Genomic DNA, 21,586 nt, shown 5'->3' on the forward strand with positions numbered 1-21,586 from the left:
TTTGGCCTAGTTTGCTAATCCTTAAACATAAAGCATAAAAATTAATTTTCTCAGCTCAGGAAAGGAAACAAAGGACACTTTCCATTCTTCAGGATGGAAAACATCGTGAGGTAGAAGAGAATGGAGGCACCTGGGTCTTCGCTGTGATACTTGCTCTGAACTGGTGCTGGTGCATAAGAACTGGCAAACACACCACACAGGAGAATGGGCTCATTCCCTCCTGTGCCTCCCTTCCTTGAGGAACTTGGTAACAGCAGAATTCACAGATAGGGAGATAAGCCTCTCATAACCAAAGGGAAGGACAGAAGTAAATTTTAAAAGTAAAGATGTGGTAGACTGGAGAACTATAATGACTTAAAAGAAAAGCATTACAATAGCAGAAGCTGCTGAATCAGAGCAGAAAATGAGAAAGACAGTGCTGGAAAGAAACTGAAGGGTTAACAAAGAGGCTCCTCTGTGAACTCCCTGGAAAAGACCAGGACTCCAGAGGTTTGTAATGTGCTGGAGGGTAATCAGTGGGAGCTTAGAGTCAAAGACCTTTGTGATCTTACACAGGCCTGAGGTTTTCTACTCTCGTGTCCTCCTGCTGGGGTGATTTTCCATTTACCAAGTTTTGTATGGCTGGCAGGTACACAGAAATGACTGGATCCCATGATGGTAAAACAAAATTTATCCTGAACATTCTACTGCAGATATTGATGGATTATAAACTGGTACCTGGTCTCTCTGATTCCAGCCATTCACAATGCCCATAAACGACCTTCTTGAAATACAGATTCAAGACTCAACTGGCCACATGAGAATAGTATCATGATTAGGAACATGTGTTTTAGAGCCCAACTGCCTGGGTTCAATCCCTGCTTTGTTACATACTAGCTGCCTAATCCTAGGCAAATTAGATTACCCTCTCTGTGGCTCAGTTTAGTCATTGGTAAGTAGAGTGTGAAAATAATAGCCCCTAACTCATAGGGTTGTTGTAAAGACTAAACAAAAAGTATGTATGTGAGCTGCCTAGAAAACTGTCTGACATATATGATCAATATCTATTATATCCTGATAATCATCATGATTATCATTAACCAAAAAAACTCCTTGGTGCAGCACAAAACTCCCCATTATTCTGTCCCAGCTGGTATTTTTCACTAATTTGCTAATTAGTGAAATTTTCACTAATTTCACTAATTTTCACTAGTCTTTTTCACTAATTTCACTGCCCCATTTTTCACTAATTTGCCCACGTCTTCCATTTGCATACACACACTAAGCTCTAGCCCAATATTTATTCACACTATGGGTTCTGACATACAGGTTAATTATACAATCAATTTCAAGGGTTATAACCAGCATTTGTTTTAATGAAATAGATTAGAATAGAATACAATAGAAAATACCAGATTACATCACATGTAGTAATAGAAGTATATTAGCGTATATACTCAGTGAATTGTTATATAAAGTGCATTTCTTAATGCGGTTCATGTTTTTGTTGTCGCTGTTAAAAAAGACTAAACGCAACAGCTCTAATCACACTAGAATACATCAAGCTTCTAAGCCACATCACAAATTTTTTTATGTCACTATGACTTTTCTTTCGCCTGGGATGCTATTTTCCCTTACACTGACTGGAAAATTTCTGCCAGCCTTTAAATTGCACCTGCTGAATGTTGAAACTTCATAGAAGTATTTGCCAGCCTCCCCAGTTAAGCAGAATAAATTGTTTCTTCCACTGTGCTTATATAAGACTACAGGCATATTTCAGATATACCACTAAACCCATTCCATCTTAATTATCTGTTTCCCTGCGGCTTCCTCTGCTATTCTGTGAACTCCATGAAGGCAAGCATCATATTTTATTTTTGCGTCCGCAAGACTGAACACCATGCCTAGTATAAAGCAGATCAACACCATGCAGTTGAATGTTTCCATGTCAGTGACTTAAGGCAAGATGACTGATGGCATGCTCATAAGATTTCTAATGACTCAGAGCTTGGAAAGAGGATGAGGTAGTAGAGAACCTGTCAATATATTAGATGATAAAATCTACATGCCAAAAGACCTCATAACTTTGGAATGAAGTAACTGAAACATATTATAAGTCTCACCATCAAATCCAAAAAGTCTACCAGGCAAGCATGGAATCAAAGAGCTCTAGCTTAAGAGATGCTGAGATTTTACTTTGACCTGAATAAACAATGTGACATGAACAGTGAAAAGGTAAATAACTTTACCGGTCAATACTGATACTTTTTTAAAATGTAGTAAGCAGACACTCTTTGGGGCTTCATGTTCAGTTTCCACTGCCAAATTTTTAACAAGAACACTGAAAAATTGAAGCTGTTTATAGAAAACAAGAGTTTGGTAAGTCAGAACAGTGTCATATTAAAAAAAAAACCCTAAACTTAACAGGGATGTTGAACAAATTCAGATGTTTTCTGACAAATACTGTCCCTGGTAACTTTGACATTTGGCACTCAGTAAATTTTTTTTTTTTTTCTGAACTAGACATGAAAATGTTCTGTATTTCCAATGTAACAAAAGGTTTTAATTAATTTTTTAGGGGAAGTAGTCTGAGATTCTTCATAATTTTTAAATCTGTATACATTTCCTAAATATTTAACACACTGATTCATAGTCTTTAGAGGGTTTCTAATTACTTCAATGTGTATTATAAAGTTTTAATTCCAATTTGATATACATAAAATATAGGTGATGGCAATAGGAACAGACCAATAAAGCACCATTAAAAGTCAAGTGCTGGCATAACTCATTTGCAAAACCCCCAAAGAATAGATTATAAGGTGTAAAAATTAGTATTCTATAAAAATGATTTGGAAAATCCCTCATCTTTCATTTTCTTTCTTAGCTCACCCTGATAATAAACTCTGATATTTTTCTGTTTTTCTTTTTTTCACAACAAACAAGCAACTATTACATTATAAAATCAAATACAGGATAGCTTAGGTCACTGATGGTAGTCATTTTATCAGAGCTCTGTAGTTAACATCAAATAGTGCTTACTATACACCGACATATTCCTGACGCTTGAAACGGACTTCTGTCTGTATCTGCAACTTGCTCTGAATTCTAAAATGTAAACATAAAATAAAATGTTTCCAGTTTTATTGTGTTCTTGTTTGAGTTTTCCACAGAAGTCAATATGAAGTCTCCTAAATGTTTCAGAATATTTCCAACCACTTAAATTTGAAAAAAAAAAAAAAAAAAGTAAGTCACTGATAGTCTCCCAACCATCCCAAGGACCACTGAGAAGGCAGTAATCCTGAACAAAAAAGGTATAAGTTAAAATAGCAACATGTACAGCATGCTCAGAACCAACATATATATGGTGAAATGGATTTGAGGCATAAACTCTCAAGTAGGAAGCTCTTCTGCAGCAGGGCAGCCAGCAGATGAAGTAGAGGAAAGAATGTATCTACAAATAAAAACACCAAGTCTCAGAACCAAGGAAACCACCTTGTTATCTGGAGAAGATACAAAGCTCACTAGGGAAATGTGCTCTGTGCAGGTGGAACTCTTGAACTCCTCACTGTTGTCTCTATTAGAAGCAAGAAACCTAGAAAATTTTCATTAGTTAGAGTTTCCTCCCTCTACCAGGTTAACCCTAAGTAACTGGATTTGCTACAGAGAAACCTTCACAACAAGGAAACAGGTTTGATTCTCACTGAAGAAGGCTGACCACTGAAGAATGAAAAGAATCGTAACTACAGCGGATTTCACTCTCCAGATCTCTGGGCATTGATTTCAACAATGATGCTCCTTAGTGAGACTCCACTGTATTTTTTCAGTTCCTATTTATGTATGGCACTTGTAAACTGTGTGAAAATTTTAAAAAATTATATATTTGACCTAAAAATTTAGCATAAGGGTCTTCTGTAAAAATACAATTTGTGGGGAAGCTTAAAATGTTTCTTAAGTATCGGTCTTCCGGCATATAATAATTAACATAAATAACATAAGAATAATTAGGAAGGAGAATAGTGATAACCTTATTTACAATTTATTGTAATCAAATTATAAGAGCATATGTTCTTATCTGAGCAATTAGTAGTCACTTAATAAAGTTATAATAATCTACATATGTATGTAAACACAATACACATTTAATGCATACTGATGTAACATATATAAATTAAATTGTTCAGCAAAGTGGTTTTTGGGTTACATCCCTATCCAGAAGTCCAACTCTATGTGAGGCTCAGCTTTTCCAATGACTGTCAGGTTCTGAAATATACATAAGAACATGATATCCTCAGAATTTTCAGAGCATGTGGAGACATTGAATGGTACCACCTGTCAAGCATACAGATTACTACTGACTCACTGTCTCCAAGGAATGTGATCTGGTTTGTTTTTCTAGTGGTGGCAATGGGGTCAATTAAGGCTGATATTCGCCTCAAAAGAATGCTGTAAAGGATGGTGAAAATACACAATAAACTATAAAAAAAAAAAAAAAGCTTTACATTCCCATGATGGAGTCAGGTGCCAAACAACTGAATTAGGTATTAGAAGGCCTGGATTTGAGTCCCAGATAGAACACATGTGCACGTCTGTGTTGTTGGCAATGCCACTTGAACTTTCTGGGTCTCAGAGAGTCATCTGAAGAATGACGATACTTCCAATTTTGTTAGACTGTTATAAGTAATAGTGCCCCATAGACCGTACAATGTTATTAAATTATAGGTAATATATATCTAAGGCCCTCTTGCTTGGTAGCCCCGTGAACCACTCTACCTAAATATTTAGCAATCAACTTGCATTTGTCTCTGTCCATGAAAAAAAATAAGGCAAACTAACCTATATGAACAATGACCTTACTTTTACTGCAGTACGTTGATTAATGCTGACAGAAAGGATATAATAGCAGTAATTATTATTAATTATAAAATAAGAGCAATTAATATCCTAGTACTTATGTGGAAGAAATTATGCTAAGCAATTTATATGAAATGTCCAATTATGCTATCATATTAATTCTATGACGATGGTTCTATTATTGTCTCCATTTTTCTGATAGCGAAACTTTAAAAAGTATTTAATTATCCAAGTTCACATTTCCTGTAAGTACTAAGTGCCAGGTTTTGATTTCAAGTTTGTATGACTCCACAGAACTGGCTGCTAAACAATTAAAAGACATTATTTTGCTCTCTAAATGAGCTAACCAGACAATTTTCTCTGAGAACAGAGAAAAGGAATTAGTAATTCTTGAGCATCAAACATGTGGTGGTGCTACAAAAGTACTCTATAGGCTTGATCTCATTTCTGTTTAAAATCTAACTCTACTCCTTACTAGTCATGTGACCTTGGCCCATTTACTTAACTTCTCTGCACCTCATTTTATTTATCTACAAAATGAGTTTTAGCAGTTTTCTTATCTAATATGTTGGTGTGAGGATTAAATGAGTTTACATGTAACGTGCTTAGGGCAGTACCTGGTTAACTATTATAAAGCGTAACTATTATCGTTTAAAAATGGGATCAGGGCTTCCCTGGTGGTGCAGTGGTTGGGAGTCCGCCTGCCGATGCAGGGGACACGGGTTCGTGCCCTGGTCCGGGAAGATCCCACATGCCGCGGAGCGGCTGGGCCCGTGAGCCATGGCCGCTGGGCCTGCGCGTCCGGAGCCTGTGCTCCGCAACGGGAGAGGCCACGGCAGTGAGAGGCCCACTTAAAAAATGGGATCAAATAACAAAATCAGTAATTCTACAACTCTATATAACATAATAGAGTCTACTGATAGAAGGCACAATAAAGGGATTCATAAGTAGTCTCAAAACAACTATCAAATGGTTTCTAGTTCGCCCAGAGAATTCAGTACCAAATACAGTCATTGCCAGAGAATATGTGTCTAAGAGAGAGACTCAGCTCAGTGGTTATCAGCAACATATGAAAAACCAATCCTGACCATTCTCTGTAGGACCTGTTGAAAACAGGAGGAAAGTAAGGTGATTTAAATCCATCCTCTGATCCTATAAACCACTTTCTTTTGTTTTTTTAATTAATTTTTATTGGAGTATAGTTGATTTACAATGTTGTGTTGCTTTCTGCTGTACAGCAAAGTGAATCAGTTATACATATACATATATCCACTTTTTTCAGATTCTTTTCCCATATAGGTCATTACAGAGTATTGAACAGAGTTCCCTGTGCTATACAGTAGGTTCTTATTAGTTATCTATTTTATATATAGTAGTGTGTATATGTCAATGCCAATCTCCCAATTTACCCCTCTCCCCCTTCTCCTATGGTAACCATATGTTGGTCACTGAACTGAGTTATTCACCTAATTTAATGGATAGTAAATACTTTGGACTCATGATGAGAACAATCCAAAAGGGAATTCCCTGGCGGTCCAGTGCCCCCTGCAGTAGAAGCCCGGAGTCCTAATGACTGAACCGCCAGAGATTCCCTTTTGGATTGTTCTCATCATGAGTCCAAAGTATTTATTATGCATTAAATTAGATGAATAACTCGCTTTAGTGGTAAACTCTGTTAAATTTGAAATAAGTATCTGTAATTCTTCTAGATTCCCTAAACCATTTGTATATTTGAGACAACAAATTAGAATGCAGCCATTTTTCACATGAAGCAAATTTTAAGGTTGTAAAAGGAATTAATTGTGATACTTAGCCACAGATTTCTTTAGGTACTGTACACTAAAATTACTATTTTTTAACATGCCTTGCCATGTAATTAACAAATGTTCAGAGGCAGAACCAAACTCTATTACGGACAGAACAAAGGGACAAGAATTATCCAGTTCTACTGTAGTTTTCAATAGAAATCAATGTCAAGAAAATCAAGTTCTATTTTTACATGACTAATATTATATCATTTATTTTTGTTTTAAAACCATGGAAGAATGTTCACATGATTTCCAGTAAGGTCTAAGTGAAAATGAAAACCAGTCTTAAAAACATTTCCCACAGAAATGAAAATGTACCTTTTAACTTTAATGGGTAGTATTTCTCAAGTCTCTTATTTAATAAAACCAGCCCATGTTAACTGCATACTATGTGCTAAGGAATTTCTTTTTTTTTTTTAGAAGAAGAAATATGGACTTTAATGAAGATTCTTTCCCTTTGGTATAAGTGAGACCTGTGAAAACATCCAAACAAAAAGAAAAGAAAAAAAAAGGGAGGTGAGGATTTAGATAGTCCACGCTCCCATATCCGCAAGGCCTAATGACAGAGCAGGACCGGCTCCTCTGTGCCTGCGGCAGGACCCGCCTGGAGAAGGGATTCAGTAACTGCAGGTTTTAAGTGTCCCCATCCCCCCGCCCCACTGTCCCGTGTGAAACTAACACTCATTCAGCCAAACTTCTGCCTCCCAGCCTCTCGGTGGGAGGTCCAAATTTCTCTAGTCCTAGCTCACACTCGAATTCTCTCTGCCTCTGGTCTCTCTAGTAGAAAAGATGATGCTACTGGTCCCAACTGCCTCAAAGGCCAGGGTGAGGAAAAATAAACGTAATCGATTATTAGCATTTTGTGCTCAGGAATAAGCTATGGAAAACAAACTAGGAAAGTAAATCTACAGCCCTAAAATATATGCATATAAAATAAACAACAAATGCAGTTCCAAATCTACCGATGGTATCTGGGGATTGTCTACTGCTTTAGAGTCTCAATGCCCCTGTTCCCACATCCACAAAATCCATCTAGGATGACACTTCAGTCATACCCCCACCACCCCAGCAGGGGGAGGCAGGGCAGAGGCTACAGGGGGAAGGGCTATACTTTGGCTCTGGAGTATAACATGCATGCAACATGGGAGGGGTGGGCTTACCAAATGTATATATGGACTCCCTGGAGTGAAGGCCCGGCCAGGAGGCACTGAGCAAGGGAGGGGTCCATCTCTCCACTGGCTGGGAGGGGGCTCTGAGGCATTCCCTAAGGGTTGCATATCCCCGGGGAGAGGGGACAGCTGCCAGCACCCCCATCCTTGCCTTCAGGGGCCCAAGAACTCTTTGCATAAAATATCTTCAGACCCAGCAGATGGTCAAAGGCACAAAGTTTAAACGCTGGGAGGGAGGGTTGTTGAGAGGGGTCTGGGGTACCCTGAGCCCAGGGGCAGACTAAAGGTGTGATTCATTCCCCCTTCCCTGGAAGGGTGATTGCTCCACTGGGCCTATCACCACAGGACATTTTCCATTACAAGGAGGCATACTGCCCAGGCCTCCAGCACCCACCTTGGGGAAGGGGGTATCAAGTTGGCACAGGAAAGGCCCAGGGAAGGGGGCCACTCTGTACATTAAAAGTTTAAACGCTGGGAGGGAGGGTTGTTGAGAAGGGTCTGTGGGGTACCCTGAGCCCAGGGGTAGACTAAACGTGTGATTCATTCCCCCTTCCCTGGAAGGGTGATTGCTCCATTGGGCCTATCACCACAGGACATTTTCCATTACAAGGAGGCATACTGCCCAGGCCTGTGCTGGGGAATTTTTAAATCAAGACAGATACATTAAATAGGTTTGACTCAAAGTGGGCAAGTTTGGGCTTATTTACAACATTTTTATCATTAAGATATTTCACACTAAAACATTTGTTTGCTAAAAGTAGAGAAAAAAATATTTCACAAAAGAGTATTCTGAAGAGCAGCATGGAGTAGTCAAAAGACTGCTGGTCTGAGGAACTGAGTTCTGGTCCTCATTCTACCCCCAGCCAGCTGCTCAGTCCGTTTATATGTGGAAAATGAGCCACTGGTTACTCAGATTTCTCCCTAATAATGTATTTGTTTTTGACTAGGAACTCAGATATGAAGTTCTACCAATATTTTGGAGTCAGCCAGTTTATGCAGGGACACGTGTGGAAACTGCAGATATGACGTACAATTCATTCTCTCTGGGGGCAAGGAGGACGCTTCCAATACAATGAAATATAGCTGTTAATATATACAAAAAAGTGTGAAAACAAGTTATAACTCATCTTGCTCTATAATAATGCTGCTCTAGGCATATTCATATTGTGGAAATTCTAGCTGGCATCATTCATTCGGAATACCTATGTTCCACTCATTTCTAGAATTTAAGTCAGCAGTGTATGAGGAGATGAATTAAAGAAACCAAACATTCACTTCTATGTCTGACACATGTAATAGGTCAGGCCTGCAATACAATTTCATTCTGCATACACCCTCAGACTAAGAACCTTTAAATAAATACATTCTTGACAAGTGTTTATGGATAATTCTTCTAATCTTTAGCTATTCACAAAGCAGGACCCATCTCTTCTGTCCTTCAGTTCAACAACCCCATCATTAATCTTTTCTAATGCCTCTCACAGATGCAGTGTTTTTTTCCCCACAACTGTAGCTCGCTCAGGGCCTTGCTTTCCACAGCAAAGTATCAGGTGTCTCAAAGCTCAAAGCTCAAGTGTGTCTCAAAAACACATTTTAACAAAGGAAATGTTTGCGATCCATGGACTTTATCCACTTCGGTTAAATAGGATCATCTGCTTGTGAGGAGAGGGCCACTCCTGACTCAGTTGTTTTCCACTAGGTCCAAGCTGAGGAGGTCCTGACTGCAGTGGACCTTAACTGACACTCTTGCCTTCTAGCTGACTCATCAGCCTGAACACACTTGTGGGAAACCTCCACTGTCAAGACTGTGAAAAGTGTAAGAGTGTCATTTGTAGAATTAACTTTATTTACCAAGTAAGAAAATACCTAAGTAAAACAGGAAGTAAAGCGATAGAAAAAAAAAAATCAACATTTTCAAGATTTTTATTCCTACCAAGATGTTTCTGCAATAACAGAAAAAAAGAAAATTGACCTATACAAATATTGCAGAAGAGAATGCCTGCTTTCTGTTCACTTAACTAAACAAGGATTACTTAGCAGCTGAGAAACAATATAGTACTAAGAGCCATCAGGCAAAAAAAAAAATACACAGAATCACCACCACCAAGAGGCCCAGTACAACCATATTTATGCTCAAGATTTCATCTGAATTAATTCAACTACAAGTTTAACCTCCCAACGAGTAGGCAAGGTCATAGAACACTGTTGTGTGTCCCCAGCTGATCTGTCCAGCAATTGAGATACTTAAAAAACAAAATAAAATGGGTGTAATTGCTCATGCTACTGCAACTGTAGCTAACCTAAACCTGCAAATAAGAATCTATACACATATGAAATTTACTATTTTAAATGGGCCAAAAAGTTGGAATATTCTGTGCTAGGGAAAGAATTCTTCACAAAGGTTTTTAACTTCATAAAAATATCACTGATGAAGTGAAATATGGTAAATCGAGGCTTTGAAGGAAAATGGCTTGATTTCAGATCCACAGTCTGATTTCCCAGCTCTGTGAAGTGGTGCACGCAGGCGACCTCATCATTTTCCTCACTGTAAAGCAGACGTAACACCTGTACTCACCACTAAGGTTGCTTGTGAGGACTTAATCAGGTCACAGATGTGATAGCTCAGCGAAATCTATCCTACAGTATAGATCTCAAGAAGGATCAGCTATTATTATTCTTGAAAAGACTTCTTCTTGCTCTGAGACACCACATTCTTGTATTTTCTTCCTTCTTCAGCTTCTTCCTTCTCAGCCTCCTTATCTGTCTTTCTTTCCAAACATCAAATGTTGAGAGTTCTCAGATTATATAGAATTTAGGTCCTCTTCTCAATCTACTCTTTCCCAGGGGGATCTAAACTATCTCCATGATTTTAATTATCACCTAGAGGACAATTCCCAAACATGTTTCTAATTCAGATCTGAACATACACCTGCTAACTCACCATCTCCATTTGGATGACTCAGAGAAACCTCTAATTCATTCATGGCAAACCATCTTTGCCATCCAAACATAAATGTTCCTTATCTCAGTTAGTGGCTCCAAAAAACACCCAATTTTACAACATAGAACCCTGGGAGTCATCACTGAAATGTGCTGTTGCTCACTTGCCAGTATGTAACCCATTTCCTACCCTTTCCATTTTACCTCTGAAATACATCCCATTGTCTCCACAGCCAGTGCTCCCTTCTGAATCCAAAATAACTGTCCTTTAACTCCCAAGCATGGTTTCCCTCAAGCAGTCCTGCTTCCTCCAATGCATGCATGGCATGCAACTAGAGTGATATTTTAAAATATCAAAATATTTTATAATATTTTGATCAAATATAATCACTCCTCTACCTACAACTTTTCTTTATCTTATCAGTGAATAAGAGTAAAATAGAATAAGGAGTAAATGCAAAGGTGTGCACATGTCCTCCATCCCCACGGTCCTCTATATTCTGAACACATTAAAACTTTTTCCACTAAAATGCCAGGCTCTTTCCTTCTTCAAGGCCTTTATTCATACCTTCTCTGTTCCCTCTTCTGGAGTGTAAAGAAGGTTCCTCCCTTGCTGCCCCTGTATCTCCATTTCTAGCTATTTCTTTCTCATCATTTAGTTCTCTGCTTAACCAATACTTCCACCAGAAGGCATTGCTTGGTTCTCTGGACAAGGTCAGTTCCATTAATTATACTCTCACAAAGCACCCTGCACTTCTGTATCACAATCCTCAGTGCATTTGTAAATACACAAAAGATAATAAATGACACAAGTGTAGGGAGCTTGTCTGTCTTGTTTACAATTGTATCCCTTAATCTTATCAAACACCATACTTGCCACAAGTGGGCCAACTAAGATATTGATAAATGTTTGCTGAATTAACACAGAAATGGTTCTGGTTTAGTTCTTGACTTGATAATGGCTCATAATTGGTGGAGAAATGCACATAAAACTCTGATTCAAGGAAGACTGTGATAGCTTTTTACAGGAAATAAGCATAAGGACTACTTGATTCTGTAAGAAAAAAAAATCAATTCTGGAAGGGGAACAGATATATGAGGAAAGACCCACATAAAGGAAGGCTTCTTTCTGGTGCTGGAATATAAGAGACCATGGAGACCTAGCAAGACTTCAACAAGTTAAGGGTAAGAAATATTCCAAGGAGGGGAAAAGTTCGGGCAAAGCCATTAGTAGAGCCAGGATATATACAGGGACTAGTGAACAGACAGCTGTGCCAGATGAGGGAGGTATACTGAAACGTAGAAAGTGGCCACACTGTGAAAAAATTTCATTATCAAGATTAAACTGTCTCTCTCAGAGACAACCATTGAGGGTTTCATCATTGAAGAACGACTGTTAAACATGGCAAAAATTTGTTAACAGATTAGGGTGGGGACGTAGAGACCAACTAGTAGGCTATTTCAATATTTCAGACAGAAGGGAGGACAATAGAGGAGAAATATTCCTGCAGGAGAATGAAAGCACTGCTCAAAGAGGGAAGAGTTATGTCACTGACTAATTAGAAAACCAAATAAGAGAAAGGATAGGGGAAACATGACACATGACAGGTTCTATTTTGGAAACCCAAATTTTATGTCCTTACATGATGTTGAGAAGGTAGTTAAACATGGATCTAAGAAAGAGGATGTAAGTAAATTTCAGAAATTATTAGGCTCAGGGAAATTTTAATTGATCCATAACCAATTAAACATTAATGCAAAGGCCTGACAAAGACGTCTAAAGTTTTCCACAAACACTTTATATTATATTCTTAATATTTATATTCTTAATATTTTTATTAAGAATAAAAAATACAAAAAATAATAAAAGGTCTTTTATAATTACTACCTTAATTTTCAATATACATACCTCGTGCCTAATTTTATTTTAGATAGATGTTAGGAACGCTCCTCATATTTTTACCATAATTTCACCGTCTTTAAAACAGTTAATTTCCTACCATTGTTGGAATGGGAGGAACCCACTTACGCTGACTTTTTCTCTATTCAGTAGAAGAATAATATCTTTTCTGTGTTTAAAAGAATTCCAGTCTTTGTAATAGGCTCTGTGCAAAAATTTTAAATGACGTATGGAAGTTTTAAAAGGTCATTCTAATTTCAAAAATGTTAACATCTGAAATTACGTCTGTCATCTTTAATTATCAGGAGAATATCCAAAGAATAATAAAATGCAACACTTACTTTTGCTGCACCTATTTGTTCTTTGCGAAATTTCTCAAGTGGCGCAATTAATACATCATTAGCGTTTTGAATCTGAAATCAAAAATGCAAATACATTAAATTCTGTATAATTCATGCAAACAATATTGAAATAAAGATGGCTCCGTTATTCCACTTATTTAAATAAACAGCTTTTCTTCTCCTTTGCTTCTATAAATGAAATAAAAATACCTCACATGTTATATAGTCTTTTTCTACTTTATAATTAAGTTGTTTTCACAAATTATTTCACTTCATCCTAACAATAATGTGAATAATGTGAAAGCACGTACACATGGTGAGATCTTAAATATTTAAATTTCATATTCTAAAATTTAACTAAAATAGCACAACAGATACTAAATTTTAAAATACCTTTAATTATACTGGTTTAATGTAGTCAGTTCAAGCATCATTTTAAAACTGAGCCACACAAAAGCTCTTCCATCTTGCCACTAGAATGTTATAGTTCTACAGCTGCAAAATGAAATAAGGCTTATTTTTTTCCCTATTTAATTAGATTCCTTACACTTGGGATTTGCCTGAATGTTCTCATTTCATACTGTTCGCATTTCATTTCAATGAACAGTACTTTAGCCCAAAACTCCAAATTGGGTTTCATTTAAATTTTAAAACAGATAAATCTTTAAATTGATCTGCAAGAATATTGTGAGGGGGTTCGAGGTGGGGTGGGGGCAGTGACTGGATATGAGGAGACAGACATTTCTAAGGATAGCAGTATGCTGGAAGGAAATCTTGATTTTTAAAAAATCCCTTTAGAAAGCATTAAAATTAAACATAGGATCTTAAATGTTCTCACCCCAAAAAGAAATGGTAGCAATGTGACAGGATTGAGATATTAGCTAATGCCATGGGTGGTAAGCATTTTACAATACATAAATGTATCAAATCAACATGTTGTATACTTTAAACTTACACAATGTTATGTGTCAATTATATCTCAATAAAGCTGAGGGGGAAAATGTAGGCCCAGTTAACAAGGTTATCATTCATTCTACCACTGTGATAATAACATGACTTATTACATAATTAGCAAATGCTAAGATTAAAGAAAAACCTATTTTTCAAATAGGTCACTATTTAAAAATAAGTTAAAGAGTATATAGGAGTTCCTTATATTCTTCTTATAATTTTTCTGTAAGTTTGAAATTATATCAAAATTTTAAAATTTCAATAAAAGGGTTTTACTTTCACTTATTTTCACTAAACTGGTTATTCTCTAGTCAAATTATGGAATTTATTTCTTAAATTCCATGATCTAAACACACAAAGATAGTATACACAAAAATAAAAACTAAAGTAGTAATGCCTTCCATGATTCTGTCATTCTCCAATTTGCAGAAAAATGAGATGACCTCTTGAAAAGAGGACCTAAAATCCTCCATTGTGAAAACATACAAAGTAGATCAATAGTCAAAATCCTTCCCAAGACATTGAGGGCAACCGTAAATACCTCTGACATCCATTACCTACTTCCCATTTGTGAGCTCAAGACAGGCATCCCTCCAGATACACTGTGCAGGCATTGCATCTTACTACAGAGAGATGATTGGAAACAGTAGCAAAGTAGCTCACTTTAAATTCTCACTCTCTAAATCCTCTTTGCCCTCATGAAACTCCAAATACATTTAAACACACACATATATATTTCTCCAGATTTTACAGAGCTAATAAATAGCTGATTCTGCCTTTAATGTTTGCATAAGGGGAAAGACAATGTCATGGACACTTTAGGGTACTTTGGAAAAATAGCAACAATAAAGGCTAACAGTCACTGAATGTTTACTTTATGCCGGAAACCAGCATGATCTAATGTATTTAAAGTTAATGAACTTAAACAGGGAGGTATGTCTCAAGTGGTGAAAACTCCAACAATGAGGGTGAATAACAAGATATGCAGCACAGCACATAAGTATACATATTTAAAATCAAGAATGCCTGAGTTTAAACCCAGTTCTATTGCTTATGAGCTGCTATTTAACCACTCTGAGCATCAGCTGCATCACTATCCAATAGCTTGGTTCTAAGGATGAAGAAGATAATAAATGTAAAACACTTAGCTCAGTGCCTTACATCTAGTTAAGTATTAAAAGTTTAAGACTTTTAGTATGCCCAAATAAACATAGATAACGTATCTCATTCTGTAATTATATACCTGATACACTTCTTTATCTTAATCTTCTGTGCTACCCTTTTGGTTGAAGTGCATCTATGTGCACAAAATGAGAAGGTATTTTCCCATCAAAGTCACAAAAGACAGATGGCCTAGACTCTCCTACATTCAATCACTAAGTATTTATATACATGCCAAGCACATTGCTGAGCTGTGTGGGGAAGGGAAAAAATTAAGATATGGGCTAAACCTTCCAGAAAGTTGATGTCTACTTGTAAAGAGGGAAAAAATTGTTCATCCAACAAGTATTTAATGCTTATAAAGCCCTGCTAAAATTTTCAGAAAAACTGAGACAAAACGGATTACATTGAGAATAGTTACATGATAAACTATGCAGAATTCTTCATAAATATGTCAGAATTTTGACAACAGGAAAGATCCATGAGAACTAAATAAGTCAAGGTAGTATTTGCATAGTGGATGTGAATTAGAAGCGGATATGAATTGGATACACCAAAGAGAAAAAATATCCTAGGAACAGGGAACACCATGAAAAAGGCAAGGTGGGGGGTAAAACTAAGCATGGAATGTGAGAAGGGGGAGTGCAGTGCAGGAAAAGAAACTATTACACGCTAATTAAGAGTCAATCCCAATTGTGAGTGCACTGACCAAGTTACAGGCCTTCAGTTAACTTTTTAAAAATGGGAATGGCACAATGAATATAAAGTACGTTGAACAGTTTTGGCACATAGCAGGTTCCATATGTTATTAACTAATAACATTATCTAACTGGGGAAAAGCATGTACATTAGTAGGAAACTTAACTGGAATAAGTATGGAAAGGATACCCATAATCTAGGCAAAGTAACCTGAACATGGAATCACTGCTGGTTTCTAAAAAGCAGATTAATGTAAAAACTTGTTCTAGGAAGTAATATGTGGGATACTTTGAGAATGAAGATATAAAGACAAGATATGCAAGCTGAATGGCTGGGAGAAGAACACAATGAAGTGATAAATAGATCAGGTGGCTGCGGCGTTGACAGATGGATAGAAGGGAACTGCAGAGGCAGGTGTTTAAAAAAAAAAAAAATTAAAAGGACCCAGAAGGAGAGGAGTCAAAGGTGACACTAAGTTTTCTGCCTCAGGCACTGGAACTTTGGCACCACATTAAGAACTAGGATAAATGAGGTAGGGAGTATGTTTGGTAGAGAAAGTATAAAGACAATGGATTTCACTTTGGACCTATTACGTCTGATGCCATGGGAAGACTCAAAAGAAATATTGCAGCAGAGTATTCCACCTCAAAATAGCAGAACTAATCAATATGAATAAAATGGTTTTTTATTGGGAAGGGAAAAATTAGAAAAGAGAGTGGATGTGGGGACTTCCCTGGTGGCGCAGTTGTTAAGATCCACCTGCCAATGCAGGGGACGTGGGTTCAAGCCCTGGTCCGGGAAGATCCCACATGCTGCAGAGCAACTAAGCCCATGTGCCACAACTACCGAGCCTGTGCTCTAGAGCCTGTGAGTCACAACTACTGAGCCCACATGCTGCAACTACTGAAGCCCACACGCCTAGAGCTTGTGCTCCACAACAAGAGAAGCCATTGCAATGAGAAGCCCATGCACCAAAATGAAGAGTAGCCCCCACTCACTGCAACTAGAGAAAACTCATGTGCAGCAATGAAGACCCAACACAACCGAAAAAAAAAAAAAAAGAGAGAGAGAGAGAATGGATGCAGATCTGTATACTAAGACACTGGCATTCACATTCATATCCAATAGTTTAAATCTCTGCCACAACTCTTATGTGGCTGTTATGTAAGTATGACCTGGGAATAAAACAAAACTTGAGGATATAAACTTCAACCAAATGTGATCATTAACAACCACACAATGGGGCAAGTATTACTTCCCATCTCTATTTCTTCATTTTTTTCTCTTGTTTTTGGACTTGCTCAATTTTTTTCTCTTCCTTCTCCCTACTCTCATTCTATTAATGTGAAATTGAAGGAATAAAACATAAATTCCAGAGGTACTAAACAGAAAAAAATGAAGGGGGAGAAAAACATCCAATGGAGTGATAGAGATAACAAGAGAGATGATTTGTTGAGTGTTTAATGTGTGCCAAGTACTATGCTAAGCCCTTCACAATATTGAGATTAAAGTTGATTTTATGTGAGTAATGAAGTTCAAAACCTAAAAATCATCTGGAATATATTAAGAATATGAGTGTTAAAGTTAGACCCAGATCCATTTTGAATCTCGGCACCTAAACTGCTAAGACTTGATGTCTTCATCCCTATACCTTTTAAGGTTTTTATAAAAATCAAAGGGAAAATATATGTATTTTTAAAATAACAAGCACAGATTTGGCATATGGCAGGCTTTCGATAAATGTTTGTTTCTTCACAGAATTCACAACGTCAACTATGTGTTCAGAACCTTCCTAAGCAGTCTGAGAATGTCCCAAGATGATTTAAAATGTAGTTATTCAAAAGGTAGAAACTGAAATCCAAATTAATTTAACAGAACAGAGACCCATTCAGAGTATCCATCTACAGTGGTAGATAACACAGGAACCTAAATTTTTCCATAAACCATAATAACATATGTGTGGTTTTACATCTGAAATATGATGTTTCTTTTGTATGTAGTCGATGGGCTGTTGTTCACATCATATGAAGCTAAATTCAAGAGGTCAAAATGGAAATGCCAACACTCAAAGGGTACAAAGTGGATTTACAACCCGATCTGGCTGCTTCTGACCCTCATCTTTGTACACGCCCCAGGGAACACATGCCTTTCATCCCTACACACTGGTCAATAACAAGGATGAAATTCTTCAAATCTGAAGTAATCTAAGTGTGAAGTAAAGAAGGTATCTAAATTTTTGTTAGTTACTGTTACTACTGCATAATAAAGGAAAATAACATACAAAATGCTAGAAAACCATAATTAAAAATGTGAATCTGGGGTACAACTCTGGTGAGTTAACTTTCACAAGGTTTAAAAAAGAATCCAGAGAAATGCAATTCTGGCTCACACGGAACTCTTTCTCCCCAGATTTACGCAAGAGGCTTGATAAAACTCCTTCCAGAAGGTAATTCTGGGGGGTTAGAGGGGTGGGAATCAAGTCACAGAGTTCAGGAGATTCAGGCTTCCATAATATTTGTGGAACGTGTTACTTTGCATGACCTCACTAAGAGGCTTTAGGAAAAATATAAAAGCAATTTTAATGCTCTCACTAGATATTGATAATATAAATTCTTGAAAAGGTCATATTTCAGTAATTAAGGCACAATTAACTATTATCTATTTTATAATTCTTAATCATTACCTAAACCTTGGGTTTAGACAACTTATTTTTATAGATATTGGTCCATTTTTAAATTCAAAAATAATCACCAGCTATTTCACTTATTTTTCGCAGCAGAGAAGCAAATCTGATATTGGGTAAGACTTTACAATACTGCATTTAATGGGTAGACACACTTTAACTGTGGGTGTGTTACATTAAACCAGGCAGTTAAGCTTGCTGTTGCTTTTCTTTTGCTATTTCAAGCGGTTCTAATAAACAGCCACAAGGGAGTGCTCATAAATCGCTCAAAAGTAATGGCTGGAAATGTTTTTATGTGGTTAGAAGAATGATTATCCAAACATGTTTGGGTTTTTTTTTCCTCCAAGTATACATGAATTACTATTTTCTATAGACCGTGAATTTTCAAGTGCTGTCCTATAGGAATTTTCAATGCTTGCTTTTCACTGCTGAGAACCTTACCATAACTTGTTTGTCCAAGGAAGTGAGTAGTGATGGAATAAAACAAATCTGAAAAGTAATTCTTCTTACACTTTTACTTTCTCTCCCCCCTCCACATTTTAGTTAAACTGGAGTGTTGTTGGTACAGTCACAGATCATCACAAATCAATGATTATACTGTCCCACCAGGATGTAAGATTACAATTCTGTACCTCAAACTATCACAGCTCTGAAAGACTGCAGGTTTTGAAGAGAAGATTTAACGATTTTCTGCAGTGCTATCAAAAGCAACTGTTTGAGAAGGTTACAACAGAACAAGTTATTTACAGAAATAAAACATGGATGATGTAGCTCACTGCAAAAACAATTTCCTGTTGAGATGCCTATTATAGCCAATCCACGCAAAGGGGAAAGATCACAAAGGTATGTAATAATGAGTAGAGTGAACACAATCAATGTGGAAGACACCTATAAATAGTCTCTGAGGTAAGACTGGATCATTTTCCCATTGGTATTTGCAACTGGAAAATCAGATCAGAGTCCTAATTTGGGATTACAGGCAAGTATCTCTCCTCTGCCTGTTCCAATCCCCGTCCTATTGCCCCCTCCTTTTAGATGAAGTTCTGGCAAGTTGTCTAGGGATAGCCCGAGGCTCACACTAAGACTGGTCAAGTTAACTCTCCACCACCTCACAAGAGTCAGTCCTCTAAGTCAGCAAACCCACAGCTCTTCTAAACTAGAACTCAAAACCCAAATCTCACAGAAAGTGTGAAGGATAGACATATGAACAAGACTGTCACATAATAAGTACTATGACGTTAAAACTAAATGCATTTTACTTTATATCCTTTAATGCGAGCAGCAAAGTACTCTGAAAAACCATGTCTTCATCTTTAAAAAAAAAATGTAAGGTTATCTGGGTACCACAGTAATCCCTTTAATTCCTACTTGAATGTCACTTATTACTTCAATATTGGATGTTTTGATCCTCTCTATTAAGTCGGTGTTCCATTATGAATCCTCCTTCAATGGACCTCATCTATTTAGATCCAACTCACTTATATTTAATATTAGCTTCATCTTTACTTTTATCAGTAATAATACTTTTCTTATGGGAATATACTTAGGAAAAGAAATTTAAGTTTTTGGAGAATGGTGCTATATGAATCCCATCTTTTATTTCAGAAAATAAGTAGAAGTACGCTCTCCAGGAGAGTGCATGGATTTGTATTTAATTCTCGAATATTCCCATGAAAACTGTTCAATCTCAGTCAAGTTACTCAAACTCTCCATGTCTGTTTCCCTTTCTATAGAATAAAGATGATAACATACCTTTATCTCATAGCCTGTTTACAAAGATTTTTATATTTTATGTATAATGATCATAAGAGCTTATTAATACAAAGTTGTACTTGCTTCCTACTAAATTCATTATTTTTGAGTAGGTCAATTATAATGCAATATCACTTTTTAAAATGACTTAGGATGTTGCTACTGGAGTTTTACATAAAAGAGTGAAATCGCACCAGCACATACTGGATGTCAAGGCTTCTTAAATGGAACACACCGGTTCCTAGGCCAAAGAGCAAGCAGTCCCCTCTGCTTCTAGAACTTACGACTGTCCCGAATATAACTCAAAGTAAAGTTAACTCTTTTTTAATAAAACCATCTATACTCATAAGATGAGGGAGCAGAAGAGCATTCACCCAAGAAGAAACTGACCATTTTCACAGAATCTAGCTGAGAAAGGAGAGGAGAGGGGTAAATTGCAAAATTTCATACAACCCACTGTGATCTAATAATGTCATTAACTCTACGTTGTACCAAATGAAATTCTCTGAATACTGAGTTATTTGGACTAGAAAGGTAAGTTATTTTTCCTAGATTTTTTTGTCACTCTTAAACTACTTTTGCTTTGTCTCTTCTTACCCAGCAATCACTAATGGGAGGTTAAACTAAGAATACTTTTATAGCATTCAAGCATTGTGGAAAACATTTGTAAACAGCAGATCTAACCATAACATACTACCTCCTCACAAACTTGTGTCTACTTATTGCCATCCTGATTACTACATTTATAACTATAATAACAGAGGCTTTAAAAAAAAACAGCAAAAAAGAAGGTCAAACTATATTTCAACTGTAAATAACAAGATATGTGAAGGGTCAAATTAAAACGGACATCTTAAAAACCAGTCAAAACAGTTATCCAAACATCCTGCACATACCTTCATTGTAACAAATACTTTTCTTTTGATTTTGACCAAAAAGTATGCATTTAGGAAAACACTTTTTATAGACTATATGGCTGCATTACCTCAAAGGTCATACAAGGGAAGTGTTGAGGTTAAATCTACCTTTGAGAACACAGGCTCCAAATAATATAAGAAATGCTGCAATCTCAGTTGTTTCAACGTGTTAAATAATTGCGCCTCCTTCTGACTAGGTAAAAACATCATGCAAAGAAGGATTCTTCAATATACGCAAATCAATCAACGTGATACACCATATCAACAAACTGAAGGAGAAAAACCATATGATCATCTCAATAGATGCAGAGAAAGCTTTTGACAAAATCCAACACCCATTTATAATAAAAACCCTGCAGAAAGTAGGCATAGAGGGAACTTTCCTCAACATAATAAAGGCCATATATGACAAACCCACAGCCAGCATTGTTCTCA

General features: G+C 36.8%; 1 protein-coding gene across 3 annotated transcripts in view; it reads right to left on the reverse strand.

Moving 5' to 3' along the window:
• The window catches only part of ARHGAP42 (Rho GTPase activating protein 42), a 289,662-nt gene that overhangs the window by 120,445 nt on the left and 147,631 nt on the right, over positions 1-21,586 (reverse strand). For 2 of the 3 annotated variants that reach the window (XM_024115293.3, XM_024115292.3), the window contains exon 4: positions 12,989-13,060. The exons of the other annotated variant lie outside the window; for it this stretch is intronic. In XM_024115293.3, the coding sequence (XP_023971061.1) occupies positions 12,989-13,060 (72 nt within the window). The remainder of the gene's footprint in view (positions 1-12,988; positions 13,061-21,586) is intronic. 3 annotated transcript variants of the gene reach the window in all.

The sequence above is a fragment of the Physeter macrocephalus genome, chromosome 16 (genome assembly GCF_002837175.3).
Source record: "Physeter macrocephalus isolate SW-GA chromosome 16, ASM283717v5, whole genome shotgun sequence".
Classification (NCBI taxonomy): domain Eukaryota; kingdom Metazoa; phylum Chordata; class Mammalia; order Artiodactyla; family Physeteridae; genus Physeter; species Physeter macrocephalus.